The following is a 20,123-nucleotide window of genomic DNA, read 5'->3' on the forward strand; positions in this document are numbered from 1 at the left end:
CACATCTACTTGATAATTAAATTGTTCTGTACTACATCAGTCCTTTCATAAATGCATTTTACAATATGAGCACTACTAATAAGCAGACACAGGTTGCTTGAAGCTACTGCCCTTTTTTAACACCTACTGAACTCACAGCATTAAAAAAAAATAAAGAAAAAAGTAAATGGTCAACGTGCTTGACTCCTTCAATAAGCAGGTGATATCTCCATCACACTGCGCTGATCACACAGAGCTCATGCACCTGTTAACAGATTACTTTCTGCAAGGAAAGGGAAGGCTGGCCAAACAAATGCTGCCATCCACAGACATAACAGATCTGGAAAGAAATAAATTCTCTTTAGTGAGCAGTACACTGCTGAACACTTACCTTGCTGCTTCTTCTATCAGCATTGAACAATCCCAAAAGTCTTGTCTTTTCTTTCTCTATTGCATCACTGCTTACTGAAGCCTTTCGATTTGGTTCTGAAACAATTTTAATGGAATAGTTGTTACACTTTTGAAATAAAGATTCAGAACATGAGTATTTTAAAACACCCTGGTTTAATTCTGGATTTTTATGAGCTGGAGATGTTATGGACTGGATTATCTAAGTAACTGCCAGATCCTGCACTTACTTTGTCATTAAACTTTCATTTGTTCTGAGTATGCTCCAAAATCTAATGGAGACAAATGGAATAATTCAACAAACTTCACTAAATTTTCAATCAAAATTAAATAACCCTTATTAAAGGCAAAACATGAGAAAATTGTTTATGACTTCACATATGCTTGTTAGATGTATCACTTAAATCTCATAGAGTACTGTAATACTAAAAACCCTAAACACTTAATAAAAGATATAATGGTGAGTATCTTCAACAATTCACAGGTGTGACAATACTGTGAAGTTAAATGACAGATTCTCAGTGTGTAATTTGGATAAAGCTCTGTAAAAAGAGGAAAAAAGACCTTCCCCTTGGAAATAGGGCCCTCCTTGGAACTTGAACTAGCTGGTTGTGGTCACCTTTCTTATCTTGGTGCTTTTACTTCAGGTGGGAAAAGAGGGGAGTTTATAGGTATTTCAGGCTGTAAGAGCTCAAATGTGTCTTCCTTGAACCTGCTTAAGAAATTGTATGAGTTCTCATATCATTTTGTAGCCCTTCAACTTCCCCCTTCAGTTTCTCATCCACAAACTGGATGAGCAAAATGACACACTCATGCATTACAGCAAACAACATTACCCATTTAATAAACAGATGATAAAGCGCTCTCGCTTTTTAAAATGGACTCTGCATAATGCTATAAATATTTCCTCCTGATTCCAAGCACATCAGAGTATTCCACTAGCATTCAAAAAGTTTAATTCACAGGAAAAAAAAACCAACTTTCTCTTGTAAATATTTATTTAATAACAATTTAAAACTCAAATTCAAAATTACTTGCTTGTTCACACAAAATAAAGGCTTACTTCACCAAAAAAACCTCATCCCAGAACTCTTGTGAACTCATTTGCATAACATACGAAGTGATTTTCACACACATCACTTTTGCATATAAACAATCTCACGTGTCAGAAGGTGGGTGTTAAACACATACAACGAACAAAAAGGAAAACAGGGAGAAACTATCCTTAAGAAAGGTTGCAACTGCACTGCAAACAAATACAATAATGAATTCATGCTTTTCTTAAATCCTAAGCACTACCTATGCTTGTATGCTGGTTTCTTGCTTGGGGCTGGGCTGTGACTAGATTGTGATTCCTTTACTTGCACAATCTTCAACCATAAACAATGCTGCAGAAAGGCTAATGTAGCAGCTGCTCATCCACATTGAACATTATGTAATACCAATGAACTGGGAATTAAGTAAAGCATATAACATCAAAATAATGAGTCTTTATTAATCTGTATAGTTTTTTCTTAAACAAATACAATAGCTATTCCATCTACTATTGATCGCCATGTAAGAGGAAGCCACAGCAAGTAATGACAGAGGATTAGGGGGAATAGAGCTGGCATTAGTGAAGCTAAGAGGCCATGAACTAAGATTTGCTCAATGGCTGTCACCTACTGGAGGTGGGCTTCCATCATACAAATTTAAATAAGTTATCCAGCTTTTCTTCAGTTATGTTGTGTCTGCTAGTAATGCAAAGAAGTAAACCTGGTTAGAAATCAACCATACCTTTCTTGAGGATAATTACTTTAAGCAATGTTAAAACAGACTCAATAGGGAAAGGATATACTAAATACACACATTTTCTATTTGACGGGAAGCAGAAGCACCAATATAATCCAACCCCAACTACTGTAACAATTCAGAAGTCAGCATCTTTTCAGTTACCCAATGTGAATGTATACATTTGATATTAAAATGCTTTGCTGCATGTAAATTGAAATCAGTGGAAGATCTCACAGACATCAAAATATTCTGCCTTTGCTACTAAATAATTTTTTTTCCCAAGAGACCTCTGAAATGTTAGTAACTGTGAAATTTAACTAATCATGATTTAGGTAAACTGAACGGGCTTAGGATCTGTATAGACATACCACACCACAAAAGAGTTAAATGGCAGAATTTGTTACTTGCTGGCATTTTAATGGCTATTACTGAAGAGACAGTATGCACAGAATGTGTTTGTTCTTAGCAGAAGCACAAGACATACAAGCAACACTTTGGAAAGACAACACTGATCAAAAATAGCTTGTTTTTCTATAGCATTTTACTTGACATTCTTAAAGATCTATCTACCAAACCCACATTAAACATAGAGTGAAGTGAAAGAGTTAAACACAGAGTGAAGTTTTCTCTCAGCAGCATTGTACAGTACCTCTATAGTTCAGAGAAGGTTCAGACTGAGTTTTTGATGGAGGAACTGGAAGAGGCAAGCAATGAAAGGATAAGAGAAAACACATTAAAGTTCTAATACAGCCTTGTAAGGCACAATAGTCAGTAATTAGTCCTAGCACCTTTTTTCCTAAGCATTACAGAAAAAAAATGTTGACCGACAACAGAGATGCGGAGCTCTACTGAAGCAGTTTAGCTGCATTTGTATTAATTCCTGGTTCACTCAGGAAGCTGCTTCAACTGCTAAATCAAATTAAGTAAGCAGGTGGCAGCAGAGCTTCCCTTTTAATAATCTTTCAGCTCTTGGTGTTTTCTGTTTCAGGCAAGGAAAGAGTGAGGAGTTTTTCTAGAATCTGCTCTTACAAGAACAGCCTATGGCTTTCAGCATCTCTGATGCCTTACTTGTTAGTGGGAATGTGTTTAAAAAATCTATTTTCTGTTAACTAAACAGGCTAGATACCCACTCAATGCACAAGTCACAGACCAACTGCTACTGAAAACAGTGGGTTTATTCCTCTTGGAGATTACAAATTAGAACACTGAAGAAGAAATTTCCTGAAACAAAGGAAAAATTCTTGTAAATTTACATTTGCTGTGCATTTACTGGTTTTCTAAGACACCATGGTGCAGAGTAAGAGGAAAGCATAAAAAATTGAATTATACTCAGGATCAGGGGGATTTTATCACAATGACAGGAAAGGAATACTGAAAGGTTAAAAAAGAACAGAATTCAAAAAAAAAAGTTGATGTAGAGAGCAGCACACTATGATGTGTAGATCTTTGTGGGTCCCTTCCAGCTCAACATATTCTCTGATTCCGTGATAATTTGCTGCTATAATCCCAGCCCTGTAGTGAAGTCTTGGTTTTGACTGTATAGGCACAACCAAACTTTGAGGACCAACACTGCACCAGCATACACACTGCCACTTCCATTTGAAAGGAAAGACTTTCATGAAGGCTTATGATAATTACTCTATAGGCTGTCCCCGAAGCACGTTGAATGAATCCTGTTGAATACACTCCACGTTCGATATGTTGCTCCAAAATGGTTAGCTTAATTACAGTAAACATGTATGGAAAAAAACAAACATGCAACTGAGTTATGACATGCTGTCAGCCTCTTCTTGGAACATCCTACCAATTCAAAAGAAAAGGAGATATCTAGTTTACTTAGAAGTCCAAACTCACTGAAATTTGACTCACACAGAGGTAGAACTGTCACTTACCAAAGAGTTGGAAAGAAGAGACAGAATGTCAACATAAATAAATAATTTTATAAATAAAAAATAAGCCTACAGCTCAGCACCTACAAGAATGACGTTATCTAAACAATAAATAAGGACATTTACTGTGCTGGAAGTGATAGCAATTGAGAACAAACTGAAGGAGACAATTTTAATGAATATCACTTTCTGACCTCAAAGGAAGTAGTGCTTGTCAATGTGTATTTTGAAAGCAGCTATATTTTAAAGCACATCATAGAATTATGTTATTTGAATACATAATCAGGCTGATAAAACTCAACTCCAAGAAGCTGCTACTACAATTCTGTCTATGAGAACAGAAAGCGAGGATAGGTAAACATGAGAACAAAATTTTAAATACAAATACCTCTTAGCTCTTCTTCACTAAACCGTCAATAACTTTGCTCTTTGGAGGAACCGTCTCTGATCCTATCCAGTCTGTTTCTCATAAGCCCTGCTCTGTCGCCTCTGCCTCTCGGCTTTCACAGCTGCCATGACTATGGCATGTCTCTTCTTTCCTTCTCTCCAACCCACAGCACAGGTAGGTGACAGACTCTGTCTGGAAGAGGCCCCTTGTATTACGCACACCTCTACTGACAGCAGCTCTGGGACATAGCAAAGCTCCTCCCTTTGCCCTGCCCCAGGCCAACCTGCACCCTGCCAGAGTCCAGCCCAGCCTGGCGCAAGGCCCAAGAGCAACCAAGGACGGCTGGGCACGTTGCTGACCTGGCTGCTGCTCTGGGCACAGCTCACTGAACAAACCCGTGCTGCTCTCTGGACTGAGATCTCACTCTGCTGTTTCAGCTGGACCCCAAAAGAATGGCAGCACAAATGCTTTCAAGTTGCCCATAATGTTGTTGTCACATCATATAACCCTGCAGTGACTGCTTTCAGTCTTGGCTCACCTTTTTTTCTGTCCCAGGCATACAGCTCCTTTATCCCTAGCTCCTCCAAGGACTTGGTAAGCTCTAGCTCTTCCCCAGTTATGCCATCTCGCAGAAGAACAATGTGCTCTTGACTGACTTCACACTTCTCACAAATAGCTGGGATGATGTTGTGGAGAGGCACCTCTGGACTAACTCGAACCACAGCCTTCTGTGTCTTCAGGTAGTTCACTACCAGCCTCACAGATTTCTGCAGAAACAAACACAAAGTCTCAGTCTCCCTTCTGTGATGGATAGGTCCTCTTACAATGAAAAAGGCACTGGGGATTTCCGTATTGTCTTGACTATTCCCAGGCAAACTTACCCCACACTGCAGAAAATACTATTTAAAAAATTAACATCTCAGACCTCTCGTTCCACTAAGGAGACATTCACAAGAACAAGCGAAGAAGGAAAAGGAATCAGAGGCAAATGTAATGTAAATGTTAACAAGCCCCACCTGAAAGATGGGAGGGTATAAACAGATATAGCTATTACGAATAATAAAAAATTTCAGCAAACATTTGGAAAACGACTACTTCTCAATCATCACTATACTGTGAAATATATTTATTAATGATCAGTCTTCTCCCATATCTTCAGTGAAGATGGTACAAAAAATATCACCAAAACACTATCTCCACACAAGCCCACAACACTCATTTCAGCCATTACTGCAATTTTCAATCACCCCAATCTTCAGATTTCCATCTATCCAACCACATGCAACATAATATTTTGTATAAATGTCTAGACTAGCATCTGTCAATCTACATGCAAAACAGTTAAACTAATAAAGCAGGTTATAATCAATCACAAGTAATTCCCACCTGGTTTAAAGATAAAAAGATTGCAAGAACTGAAATCATAGGAATGAAATGGTGTTTCATGGCACCATTTTAGCCCTACAGAGTACTGACCTCAGGGACCCTTGGCAGAGGTCGCTTTGCCTTCTCTTCGGGAATCTTCTCTTTCAGAAGTACTGTCTGTACATCCAGTGCTCCTATCAAAGTGTTTGGCTTGTAACTCAGAACTTGTTGAGTTCCCGAAGACTTTAGTTCAAGACTATGTTGGGATGGATTTAAGCGATACTGGCTGCATAAATCAACCAGTACATCCATCACAGCTTTACTGCAAGGAAGAAGACATTCACTATTAGCATGAGAAAAAACAGTTGCTACAAAATTTACCTCAGTTTTAAGATGGGGGGTAAAAGACAACACAAGCTGTAGATGTGTCACTAGTTAACCATCTCTGGGATGGAACAGTGCTAGTGCTTTGAAATGTTAAACAGATCAGATAAAATGATAGGAATTAAAATTGACACTTCAGTGTCTGTTTATGAGCTCACAACTAACACTCACAATGAGGCAAACAGCGCCAATCATAGTACTAACAAACATAAGTCAAGAGAAGACAAAGTTCATTTTATTTATTTTCAGACCACAGATCTCAGAATATTCTGAGTTGGAAGGGACCCACAAGGATCAAGTCCAACTCGTAAGTAAATGGCCCATGTGGGGATTGAACCCACAACGTTGGTGTCATTAGCACCATGCTCTGACCAACTGAGCTGACCTGGGGGTCATAATGTACTAAATCCATACATTAAACTCTCCAGTTCAAATTCTGTTCTTTAACATGAAGACAAGATAGGAATAAATTATGAACTCACAGTGCAGTGAACTCTACCTAGATTTGAACAATCACATAACTCAAAATGGAGCACTTAAATCTGGAGCAAATGGTAGATGGGGTTTATTTTTCCAGTTTACAACTTTGAGTTCTCCAAATCCATTTGACACCAGCAATACTTTCCAGTACAAGAGATCCTGTTCATACTTATTTTGGTGAAGATATTAACCCTGAAAAAACCACCTGGTTTTGAGTGTCTGCATTATCAGTAACTCTTACTGTAGTATGATTCCTAAACCATGAGGTTTCAAAAGAGTCAGCAACTGTCCCTCTCATTTCGTGCCTCTGCACAGAGTAGTCCATTTTGCGTCAAGAGCTCAGTATTCACTGGAGCTTGATACTGCCTAATACAGCAGATATGAACTGTGCTCCCCCACACTCTAAAAATCCTCTTCTACCACAGTACTGAAGGGTTCTTTTATTTTCCCAGCCTTCCCCTCAAAAATTCCACACAGGATCAGGGAAAATAGGTTTATTTAAACTGGTCACTTTTCCAAAAAGTTTTGGTTTCATAAACCAGTGTCTGTCACCAACAAAATAATGTAAGCTGAAAAAAAATTACCAGTTGTAGCTGAAACCTGTAATATACAGTGGGTATTTGTCTTCTAGCAGAAGTGAAAACAAAGGCATAGACAACAAATTTACCAAAAGAACTGGCACGTCTTCTAATGTTTAAACTGGAAAAAACTGTATACAGATTCAAAATGCAAGCAAATTCAAAAGAAAATAAAATCCTCCACGGATTATTAGCCAGCAACATTACACCCGTAGCTCAAGAACTACCCTTCAAACTGCAAGCTGTTGGCATCTGGGAAACTACTCTGTGGAGGGCCACCCATTTTCTTTCTGTAGGTATGTTGTTGGCCAACAACTGCTCAAGAAGTTGATGAAGAACCCTGGAGAGCTAATGGGAAAGACAACAAAAATGGAAAACGAGAGCAATTCCTTATTAACAGGTGACAGCTCTTCCCATGCAAGAGAAGAGGAAGAACCCTCTTTACAGCAACCTTTTTCAAGTTTAACTGAGTTACACAGTGTGAGCTGGAAAAGTGGCAAGTGTGGAAAATTTGAAATATATTTTCTCACTGAAAAGGGAAGAACACAGTGAGAAGATGATGACTGAACATCAAATAAGGAACAGATGTCATTAATATGTATAGGACACTTCGGAAAAACAGAGCAGTGTGGCAACTGCTAACATAGCACAAATACAAATGTGTAGCACCCAAATCAAAACTGCATCAGTCCATTTCATGATGACTCATTCTGACGCTGTCCCCAAGTTAAAAACATCTGTGTTTCACAATCATGTTCAATTCATATGCTACACACCACATACCAACAGACATTTACTAATGCCTACCAAGGCCAGACTATAGGAGAATCCCACCTACATCAGTATTTATATGAATATTCATTAAACTGTGCAGCAGTGAACACTTTTTAAAAATGCTTATCAGTTCTCCTGATACAGATCTCAACTTGTCTGTTTACAGACATATTTCTTCTAAACTAAAATTTGCATGCATTTGTTTTCCCTCAACCTTATTACTATTGTTTCAGAGAAAAGTAAATAACCTGGCAGAATCACAGTACATGGTGTCCTATGTGCTAGACATTTATATTTAAAGTGGAACACTAATATATTTCTGTAGTGCATAATACTGTGATAATTCATTCAACTTTGGACACTTATCCTGCCTCTTGAAAAAGGACTTTAGAAGGGAATATAGTTCATCAAAATAACAGTTTATGACTCCAAAATGTACCCCTGAAATTATAAAATATATTCAGCAGCAACAGCACCACAACTACAAATCAGATCAGAATCCACATCTGCCATCTGAAAAAATAAGTTACAGACAATCATGCAAGTTGAACAAATTTGTCTGGCCAATGGACAATTAAAAAATCCAGCTGAATCTGAGGTTTCATCTTATTGCTGATTATGAGCAGACATGAATTAAACATAACACTTAAGGAAGTCTGCAACATCCCAACCTGTGCCATGCTGCTCAGACTATGTAACTGTTCCATGAAAAGCATCCCCAGCCTACATCTGTTCCATTTGAAAGTACAGTTGAAGCTTTTGAAAAAACTTTAAAGCAAATAGTATGCTCTTAAAAAAATGTAAATTTGGGGAACATTTTTCAGAAAACTTCTGAAGTGTAAAGAAAGAAAAAGAAAAGAGGGGAGAGTGGAAAGGAGGAAAGGAGGAGAGGAGGAAAAGAGGAAAGGAGGAAAGGAGGAAAGAAGGAAAGAAGGAAAGAAGGAACGGAGGAACGGAGGAACAGAGGAGAGGTTAGGAATTCCACAAACAAAATTCAAAATCCTTGTGTTTCAAGTGAAGTAAGAGAGCTGGGAAATCTTTGCCATGAAGTTATTCTTATATCAGATTTCAATGGCACCAACTTGAAAAATTTTCTTTCTAAAGAGTTCAGCTTGTTTTTAAATGGGACTTTTATTTCAAGTGACTCCATGTATATGCTGCACACAAAAGAGAGTCCCTAAACACAGCAAGAGAATGGTAATCTACTAATCTATACCAACTTTTCTTTCTAACCTTGGGTTGAATCTGGCTCTTGGAAGATGCAAAGAGTCAATCCTTTGCTTCTATCTTGTTCCACAAAGATCTGCACTTCATTTTAACCTGCTTTGATGTGTGGTACAGAGCATACTCTCTTTTGAAATTCAGGCAGGTCTTAAATCTGAATCTTAAAGCTGAAATGAAGCTAAATGCCTCCTGTCTTTCCAACTACTCAGCTAAGAAACACCTTACTTTTTCATTTTAGTAAGATGTTGCTGAAATTTTTGGTGGAGTGACCAAACTCTATGTAACAGACACCAAAGGTTAATGACTGACAAGCAAATACTAGAGCACAAAAATGAATTTGGAGAGCAAACCCAATTTAAGACTCAGACAAGGTCCAGATGACTATTCTTAGCAAAGGAGAGTACTTTGGCTCTGTTTTGATATTCTATTACTAAGCTGTTTGACATTTAACGCCAATTCTGGACAGTAAAGAATAACTACTTTATCAGCAGTATTTATCACACCGAAGATCTGATCAAGTTTGAGCAGACTGCTTGTTTCCTGCTGTTCTCCAGTAAAATGGAGGAAAGGCCTATGATTTTTAGGAAGCATAAAACAACTGAGTTGTTGTTTTGGGTGTAGCTGGGTTTCATCTCCTTGGATCACAGAGAGAAATCCATTTTAAAATACAGCCTTGTACATCTAAAAATAAATTTGTAGGGTAAAGTTGTATTCTATCAAATGAAACCAACTTTCTATCTTCTACTTTCATGCTACAAATGCCTTCCAGTCCCTAAAAGGGCCTACAAGAAAGCTGGAGAGGGGCTTTTCACAAGAGCAGGTGGTGATAGAACAAGGGGTAATGGTGTCAAACTGACAGCAGGTTTCGATAGGATATTAGAAAGAAATTCTTCACTGTAAGGGTGGTGAAGCACAGGAACTGGTCCAGAGAAGTTGTGGATGGCCCATCCCTGGAAGCATTCAAGGCCAGGTTGGATGGGGCTCTGAGCAAGTCCCTGGTGCATGGCAGGGGAATTGGAACTAGAAGGTCTTTAAGGTCCTTTCCAACCCAAACCATTCTGTGATTCTATGATTTAAAAAAAAAAATTAAAAAAAATCTCAAAACTAGAAGAAAGAATCCTTTTTTTTAGGTCAATATCAAATGTGCATTAAGAATCTACAGTGGGAATTGACTGGAAAAGAAACATGATTGTGTAAAGGGGGTGGATGACCAGAAGTCTCTAATTCTTTCACTGTTTTCATTTAAACCAGAAAATAGCATTAGTCATTATTTTCTCATGCTCCAAAGTAGAGCAGGTACTTCATGAAAAGATTACAACTTTTTCTACACAACCGAAAATGTATACACTAAGAAGCAAGCTGTATCCAAAAAAGTTCAGGAAGTGTGATAAATAAGACACTCATAAATGTTTTCCGTTTCTTTTCTTAGCTTGCTCACGTACATTTGACTCTTACTTTCCGTAAGTCCACAGGAGGAACATCAAGATGACACACAAGAAGAGGCAGAGGCCTTAGGGCAAGAAAGGTGAGGAGAGACCTTGCTACTGGCTGTAAGTATGAACTGCAGGGTTACAGAGCCAGACTCTTCTTGCCAGTGAACAGCAAGACAGCAAGTGGCAAGAGACAAGTGCTGTATAGGAAATTCCATTTAGGCACAAGTAAACATATTGTCTCCACAAACATGGTTCCAACCCTGGAAAAGAGATACAGAGAAATCCAGAAACCTCCTCCCTGAATGTATTCAAACTTGCCTAGAGACTGTGTGTTCCAGCAGCCCCTTCCAATGCAAATTATCCTAGTTCAACTTTTTTTTTCTCCCCTTAAGCTACATTGAACTACTGTAGTTTTGACCCAACTCTTATTCAGTATTTAGTTAAACTAATTTTTAATCCTTTTTCCATGTGCCCTGTTTATCTTCTTCAAACAACACCTATAATGTTTTACCAACCTGGGCTGATTTCACACCTTTACTCTTTCCTAGAGACACTGTTCTGCATGTTGAGCTATAAGCCCACAATAAAGAGTCTGTTACTGAGAATTATGTGAGAATATTCTTTCTGTGATGACTTTAGCTTTATGCTCCATATAATGCATACTCTGCACTGAACTCTGTCCTCCAGTATTTGCAGAATGGGACTACAGCTTCAGCTAGTTTATTTCTTCTAGTGTCCTGCTCTCTGTGCTTCATATGTATGAGAGAATTTGTGTAACATGTAAGATAACAGCAGGAGCAACAATTGTCCAGTTTACTTTTATGCATATTGGGCATCCATGAGTTGACAACTCCAAACCAAACCTCATTTAGCTTCAAACACCCCCATTCTTCTGCAATGCATTTCAAATACTACTGAGGTCTCAAGCTTGCTGACACTTAAATGTCGGTATGTGTGTTAATCAGGAAGGCCTCCTTAGCCCCACTCAGTGTGAACAGAGACAGATGCATGATCCCTTTATTTACAGTTTACCAATTGAAAGTATTACCTGTGAGAATCACAAACAGAAAACTGATAACTTGGGAGCTTTTCCACTTGTTTTTTGTCTAAACATCTGCCCATCACCTCTCTCAGACCTGTTAACAGTTTGTGTGGATGTGCTACAAATCTATATGCATAAAACGTGTAAGTGGCCAACAGTTTACCTATCCTTTCAGCACACCAGTTAGTGTTCATACATGAGTACAAACACAGAATAGTCGTGGGAATATTTTATAATCCTTTCCAGGGGGAAATAGGCTAACAGTTTTTCATGAATACTTCTATATGTTTTACAGTAGAGTTCCCAGGGATCAATTATTTCAAAAAGAAAACTGTTTTTTAATACTATTCTATTGCTGCACACTCCCTAAGGATGCAGCTTTGTACCAAAATCTGCACTACATATTTCCAATATCTCAAAGAAATTGTGTGTTACAAGATGGCAATAAACTCTTAAGGAGAGACTGTCAGCTTGAGTTAACTTTCATAAATAAAACAATTTCAAGGTTCCAGATTCCACTAAATTATCTTTAAATAGCACACTTTTTTTCTTAAACTATCTTTCAAGAAAATTTAATGAGAATTTTCTGCCCTCTTGCTGATATTTACAGGAACTTTTTACATAGAGAACAAAGTTAAATTAACAACATGTTGCTTTGCTTACGTATAATGAACAAATTGAAAGACATAATTTTTACTTTTAGTTCATTTAAAATAACCTTAAGTGATACTAATTAACTACAGTATTTATATTTTCAAATATAATCTAGTCTACTTCATTGTTCTGTGAACTGCTTTCCTGAAATTACAGAATCATTTTTCATTATGAATATGCCCAGGGCAAGGATTTGCAAATTTTTTTGAAAGAGAAAAGCTATTTCCCCAGGGTAGCCAAAAGGAGATTTTGCAGACTACAGTTTTAATGACGGCAAAAAAAATACTGAAGGTTTATAGCAGTATAAGCAACAGCATATTTTTTCTGAAATGTCCACCCATGATATCACCACAGATAAAAGGAGTGAACACAGAAAATAATTCATTACCTGCACTGGCTCTTATACTTGCCTCAAACTTAAAAAAAACAAAAAAAAACCCCACATTTTTTTAAATCAAGCATTTTCATCATTTAATGTTTACCCCTGAGTATCATTGTATTTCATAGCTATTTAGTTCACTATATTAGAACAACGAAAAAAAGTTGTAAAAGCCTGGGCTTTCACCCAAATCTGGAGATTTAGGGCAGTTCAACCCCTAAAAATTTCAGATAATCTTGACACTATTGTTTTTTACTATTCCACATACCTAAAAACAGAACCAGTGCTAACGTACAGAAAATTGCATCTTCCAGTGATTAGAAAGACCAGCAGCATGCATGAGGTCTGTTCATAGACTGATGCCACTGTAACACAGGGCTTAGTACAGAATATCCTTTTCTTATTTCATAGCTTGTTAGGACGATTAATTCCCCTTCCTCAGTGTCTGTCATCTTCCACTTCCCACAGGTGTGGCTATCACTTCTCTACTCCAAGTCTTCAAGACAGCATTGAGGCAGAACAGCCACTGCCTAGGTTAGGCACCAGTGATGTGCAGATTAGCACATTAACAGAAGAAGAAATTTAATTGCCACCTAAATCAGAGGCCTAGACCTGTCATGCAGACACTGTAGAGAAGTGAGCACCTTCACAGACAACAAAGAGAACATTCTGGTTGCTCAGAATGCTTAATGCAGATGATATAAATAACCCCACAGAAATATGTGACATTTAATTTTTGCCATTTCTTTCAGGTTTTAGTCCACAGACTAAAGACTCTAACAAACAAAACACTCAGTCTCAATGTATGTGATACATAGTGATAAACACCTGCGTGAGATACAGAACATTTACTGTACAGGGACTTTCTACTTGTTCTTTGCTCCTGTAGCATTTACATTCTTGAAAAAATCATATTAAAAGACCACTTTTATAGTGCTCTTGGACTGCTTGTTTTGGGACTATACTTTTTTGAGAGAAAAGAAGTTTCTAACCATAAGGCCATTATCTATGTCTCAATGCAACATGCTGCATGAATATTAACCTCTTGTCAGCTCCCAGGTGGCTTGCATGTGCCAATGAAATATCACCTTTCTTTGGGATCCAATGGCCAGTGAGTTTCATGTCCTGTTCCACTTAGCAGGCCTGTTCTCTTCTTTCTCTCATTAAGGTCCAAATCTCGCCATAAAAACGCTTATCACTACGCATCTACTCTGAGAGCTCTGATAAGCACTGCTTTCCTTTCAAATCTTTAACATCACTCTGACTTTGGGGTGGACACACACAAGTTGCACTAGTCTCCCGAGAGTGGATAAGTGAATGCTAGTTTCTACGAGAAAAGTGGGAGGAAGAAGGAAGTCCCAGACATCAAACATTGCTTTACACATCCTCCTCGGCCATCAAAATGTGCTATGAGGGAAACAGTCAAAACAGACTAATAAATCTAACCAGAAAGTAGTTCTTCTGGAATGCAGACTAACTACTGAAAACACCAAATGTAAAATAAACACAGAATCTGATTTATCTGCAGGCACCTACATACCCTCTGCTTGTGGTATTACACTTTCTACAGTTTCTTGACTACTCCTGACCACAACATTGCTTGCTACGGTTTCATCATAGTATTGATTATATCTTTGAAACTTCTGCATATTATTTCCTAAAGTAATGCATCCCTCCTTCAAAACAATTTACACAGAAAGAATGAGGATAAAGAAGAGCTCCCATAGTGAAGAGAATTGTCTCAAAATTGCCTTTCCAATTGCCCTTGATTGTACCCAGTAAGTAGCAAGGAGAATCCCTCTCTCTTTCCATGGGAAAAAAAATATACGCTTTTATATATAAAACACTTCCTAAATATGAGCAGATGCTTTTCTGTCTACACAACTGCAACGTATTTGTGAAGGCGGGATCTCTGAATGCGATGAATCATCCATCTTCCGAGCCTGCTTCTTGGCATGGCTCCAGGCACTCATACTGTCAGGACTGTTTGCCAGCAGCACCTTCTTCCACTGCACCAAGCCCACTCTAGCTTATGAGAGGTGATACAACCTAAGCCCAGTGACACTACATGAAAGGGATAGATCTGTACATGTGCTGATCCATGGGGAAACAGTGACACAATAGCTGCTAAATCCTTCCTGCCCCAGAAGAGAGAGTCCTTTATACATGGCTCTCAGGACTCTCTGGCGCAACAGCTGCTTAAAATGCAGACAAAAGCGTGACAGAGAAGCCCCATAAACTCAGAAAGACCGACAGCATCAGTAAGCATCCCCATAGGGAACAAAGGGCTTTAAAAAGTGGGAGCTAATCAAAGCCTTACCTTCCTTGCACTGTACACTTCTGCTCCAACCCACAGGGTAAAATGACTGTGAAGTCCACCAGTCTGTTTATCATGTTCTCCTTCATGCTCACAAGGTTCTGATCAGAAATTACAGCTGTCTCTGCAGGTGACTTGTGCTCACCGTGAATTCTACTTGCTGCAGAAGGTTGATTTGGTGGAGGGGGAGCACGAGCTTTCATTCTTTTCCTTGAGAAAGAAAGGCAAGAAGAAAATTAATTTCTCGCAAGAAAATACAAACACGTTACTAAGAAATATATGTTCTTTTGGCCATAATCTCACATTGTTTTAAGAAGTTTCTCTAATGCAAGTAATTTTTTCTTGATCATTAAACTTTTCAGTGGAGTTGCACTTTTATTTTTTACCTCCTCTCTAAAAACATGCTAATTTTTTAATGATGCGCTCACTCCTACTGTTTGCTTTCCATGCCCCAGGGAATGAATCAGTTCCATAATTAGGATATGATATAATCGTTTTTCTGTCGAGTGTGAAGCATACTCCTATGAAGTGAGAAACAGAAATGCTGGGTCCAGTCCAGACCTGACTCAAGAAAGAGTTGTATTTACGTACATGAATGTTTCCTCCAAGTCAGAATGGCAGGAGTGGAGGCAGGGTGAGGTTTCATTCAGCTATATTTGGGTTCCACAGTATTACTCTACTTGAAATATTGTCTCTTCCTCTGCTCTGAGTTAGTAGTATTAAATATGGCTCATCATACTTCATAGGGAAGCACCATGAAAAGGTCAACTGTGAATGATATCACTTCTTACCATACAACACCAATACTACCGCTCTTTGAAAGCACCCTGAAAGGAACTCATTCTTCAGTAGCAGGCTATGCACCATGTGTGATATACAGAAAAGCTGCATCAGCTTGCACCAAACAAGCAGTGTACTTTACAGAGATATAAACCCACCACAGACTTGAAGTTTACTTCACTGGCAAGCTGCCAGACAGATAAGCAACATATGTGTGCTGTTAAACTTCTGAATAGCTGGCCTCGTACCAAACACATGTCTAAGAGGATTAATTCTGATGATTAATACTCCAGTGACCTCTTCTGACTAGATTTACGCTTAGTTTAAGTCAGATTTTAGTGTAACAGATGGAAAAAGCAGTAAAATATTTACTCAGAAATTATTATGGAGGCCTACTGCCTGCATTTTTTAATCTGCCTGTTTTTAGGGTGCAGGATGAGATTATGATTCTTCACACGATTTTTGCCCTGCAAACAACATAAACTGAGGTCCAGAAAGGAAGAGCACAGAAAATGCACTCTAACTCTTAAAAGCCGGAAAAGCTTAGTGGTCAAATCAGCCAAGGGCAAAACTGTGTTTAGGGGAAAAAAAATTAAAACCTGACCTGAAATACCAAATCAAACTCTTCTTTAATAAGAGATAACCTCTATTCTCACAGATAAAAAGACTAAACATAGAGTTTGGATTACCACTGTAAGCTCCTGGCAGAGGAAAAAAGTAATAGTTATTTCACATTAACAAAAAACCCCAAACCAAACCAACAAAAAAAAGTGTTCAGAAGCAATCCAAACCCTCCATACTTTTCAATCAGTATTTGCATTTGACCAACAATCTCTGTGACACGTCTCAACTTGCAAAAAATTTACACTTCCTTGAAAATGCACATTTCAGTGAAACCTCAGCAAGGCAGTGTAAAATCAGCAGTGATGAAGATACTGCCTTTCCTGTGTGCCTAACAAATAGCATTTTCTACAGATATACAGGGAGAGGTACTGCCTTCTTTACTAGCACACAGAAATTTCTCTTTCATCAGCAATTTCCTTGAACATTCAGTTTTTATCCTGTATACAATGCGTGAGGCATGAAGTCATCAGTCACTAACTTGCAGCTCCTACGCTTCACTCCAAGGTGATGATAAGTTCAGGCCTTTGAGAAGTAATTAACTACCTTGACTCTCCCTGAACCAGACTCTTAACTTACTTGTCTATTGAAGAAAAGAAAAGAAAAAAAAGAGAAATTGGGATTCATCTTCTCAGATCCCTTTACATTTAGCCACAGTTGTTATTTGTAAGCAGGTGGTGAGAGACAAGGGAATTTTGCATACATCCAGATTCATGCCAACACAGCCTTACAGTCGTGCTGTTTAAGAGCTTCATATCAATTTACAAATCATGTAATTCTTGCCCTTAATAATATCAACTGCATCAATATAAGTAGCTACAGAGTTTAACTTGTTTCTTAAAACAAGCTTTTATTTTTTGTTTTTAAAGCTTGTTCTGTAATGTGGGAGATAATTCCAACACAGTGCTCCTGACAAAGTACCAAAGGGGGTAGGAAGAAAAGAAGCAGGCAAGTGTTCTGAGCCTGGAAGAACTAGCTGTAATTAATGATTTACCTTGTAAATTCCAGATCTCACAGTGAACAAAGGTAGAAGAAATAAAGCAATAGTAATAAAATAATCACGAAACTGAAATCAACTGAAGCTGTAGACACTTGAAACTTTAGGGAAGAAGTGAAGAAAGACTGAGTTTTGAAGCTAGAGAAAGAGCTGGAAGTAAATTGGGAGCATGCTACACAAGGTATCTGTCTGTTCCCTGGTGTAACATAAACTTGCCTGTGGTTTTCTACGGGAAGAGACAAAAAAGGTCAGACACCTTAATGAGAGTGTGATTTTAATTTTTTTAATATTTTTTAAAACTTTTAAAGTACTCCACAGCCAATTCTGCAGTTACAGACCTTGTATAAAACTGCTTGGGGCCGGGGGTGAGAGGGGGCAGTGTGTCAGCAAATCAGGCATCACACCAACAAAAGCATCAGCTATACATTGACCAGCGATGTTCACTTTAACTCTATGTAACAGTGCATATTCTTTTTGGCATTTTGCAGACAGGGCCGTTTAGATACTACAATCCCCCTTTTCTTTTGTGCAGAAAGGACAGGGCAGGTCTGTTTCCTTCAGAGACATCAGAGAAAGGAAAAGGGAAAACATTCCTACTGCAGTCTCTCTAACCTAGCAACAGTTCAGGTGACCTCATACGAACTTTTCCACAATAGTGACTTACATATTCTCACTGAGACTGCCTGAAATGTCTTGTTTTCAACATTTTCCAAATGACAGATCTCAAACTATTTCAGTGGAAGCAGATGCCTCTGCAGTTCACATTTGTGGAGTGATATGTGGCACAGATTTGCATTTCCTAGCCAGCTTTCTGAAACATCGCAGTAGTAGAATGTAGCTCCATGAATCACAGACTGAAATCCACAGATCTAGCTACCTTGGATTTGACATGAGCAGCTGCTTTTTCTGACAGGCTCCAGCAACTGCATTCAGAAGATGCCTAGAAGCCTGTTAATACTATTGAAAGTGAGTGAGAAAAAGAATTCATCTTTCTCTGTCAGAGCAACAATGGTTTTAAAGGACAATACAAAAGCACTCTGTAATAAAAGCCTTATTGTTACCCCACTAAAATAATGCACAAAGAAAGTGAGCAATTTAAAAGCCTGTTTTAAGCATGGGAAGCAAGGGTACTTTCCATGCTATAAACACAACATACTAATAAGAAGTTGCATACCATTCTTCAGTGTGAGATAAATTCAACCTAAATTTAGTTCAACAGCCATCTTCTCTCCACAAACATCTTTCACTGCGCTCACTACTGAAATACCTGTTAAGACCCTGTACCTGCTTCTAGTCTGCAGGAGGAGTTACAAGTGGGAACACATCAGATCCATGCTCAGGTTTAACTCATGGTTACACAAATGCTTCCATTCAGTCCTCGAGACGGAGACAGTGAAAACAAGCAGCTGGTTCTAATACACAAATGTACAGTGGCTGTTGCTGAGGCTTGAACTAGTTCTTCTCACTTAACTGTAAGTTGGAAAAAATGCATATAATCATGAAACAATTAGGCAGAATATATGAATAACCTACCAGCACTGTTCTCAGTTAAAGCAGCAGGTTTTCAAAATGGAAAAACAAGGAAACTGACCAACAAGACCAATGTTTCTGTAGTTCAGCACAGAAGAAATGCAAGAGAAATTAAAAAAGTTTCATCAGATTATGAACTTCAGGACAAGGTTACACAAGCCCTTTGGACCTACTATTTATTAATATATAACTGCTAAGAAACAGGATGTAACCTGGACTTTACAATCCCATCGTAGAAAAACGTGATCTCTGTTTTGAACAGCACTGGTCCTGAGACTTCCACGCCCATGGCAAAGATATGCAGATTGCCTTTGTCAGATAAGGTCTAACAGGCAAACACACACACACACACACACACAAAAAGAAAAAACTGAAAGTGAAACAGTGAAGTCCTACCCATTCCCACCATTCCAAATAAATAATCCTCTCTGCCCTGTAAAACAAAGGTAACTTAACAGGTACAGGACAGACTTCATTCCATGCACATCAGCAGGACTTTGGGAAGTGCTCCATAATTCACCAGTTTGTAGCATCTGTTCCTTTTTATGCCAAGTCTCTCTCTAACCATTCATTTTAAAGAAGCAAGAACAACAACAAAAGCACAAACACACACGTGCACACACACCCACCCTCCAAAACAGCAGGGATGAAAAAAAAAAAAAGGAGGAAAAAAAAGCCCACCAAGAAACCCAAAAAACCCCATCCAACAACAAAAACAAGAAAAATCCAACCCAAAACAAAACAAAAAATCAACCAACTCTGCACATAGCAGAATTATGGAAAACATTCATTTTTGATATAATGGACAACTAGCACAGTCTGGTCAAGTCAATTTGCAGTCTGGTCAAGAGGCTTGAACAGGTGCAAAGGGTTTTTCTGTGGCAGTTGTGTACATCCCATCTCATAATTAGGAGAAATAAACCAACATGTGAGTGCTCAGTGATGAGTGAATAGAGACACAGCATCCTTTGGGTGAAAAACAGGAAACATGGGAATAAACATTCTTGATTTTCAGGTGATTGCACTCCTACCATCTTTTGAGGGGAAATCTGTGCACATAGGCAAGAAAAAAAAATGCAGATGAGTATGTTCACTCAACTTTCCCCCTTCACCCTGGCAACTTGTGCA

The 20,123-nt window shown here is 38.4% G+C and overlaps 1 protein-coding gene across 1 annotated transcript in view; it reads right to left on the reverse strand.

Moving 5' to 3' along the window:
- The window catches only part of LOC104685860 (protein cordon-bleu), a 122,086-nt gene that overhangs the window by 61,528 nt on the left and 40,435 nt on the right, over positions 1–20,123 (reverse strand). Inside the window, exons 4-8 of the mRNA XM_039548899.1 lie at positions 15,071–15,277; positions 5,914–6,124; positions 4,976–5,204; positions 2,810–2,854; positions 371–465 (exon numbers count right to left, since the gene is read on the reverse strand). Coding sequence (XP_039404833.1) covers positions 371–465; positions 2,810–2,854; positions 4,976–5,204; positions 5,914–6,124; positions 15,071–15,277 — 787 coding nt within the window. The remainder of the gene's footprint in view (positions 1–370; positions 466–2,809; positions 2,855–4,975; positions 5,205–5,913; positions 6,125–15,070; positions 15,278–20,123) is intronic.

This window comes from Corvus cornix, chromosome 2 (assembly GCF_000738735.6).
Source record: "Corvus cornix cornix isolate S_Up_H32 chromosome 2, ASM73873v5, whole genome shotgun sequence".
Lineage (NCBI taxonomy): Eukaryota > Metazoa > Chordata > Aves > Passeriformes > Corvidae > Corvus > Corvus cornix.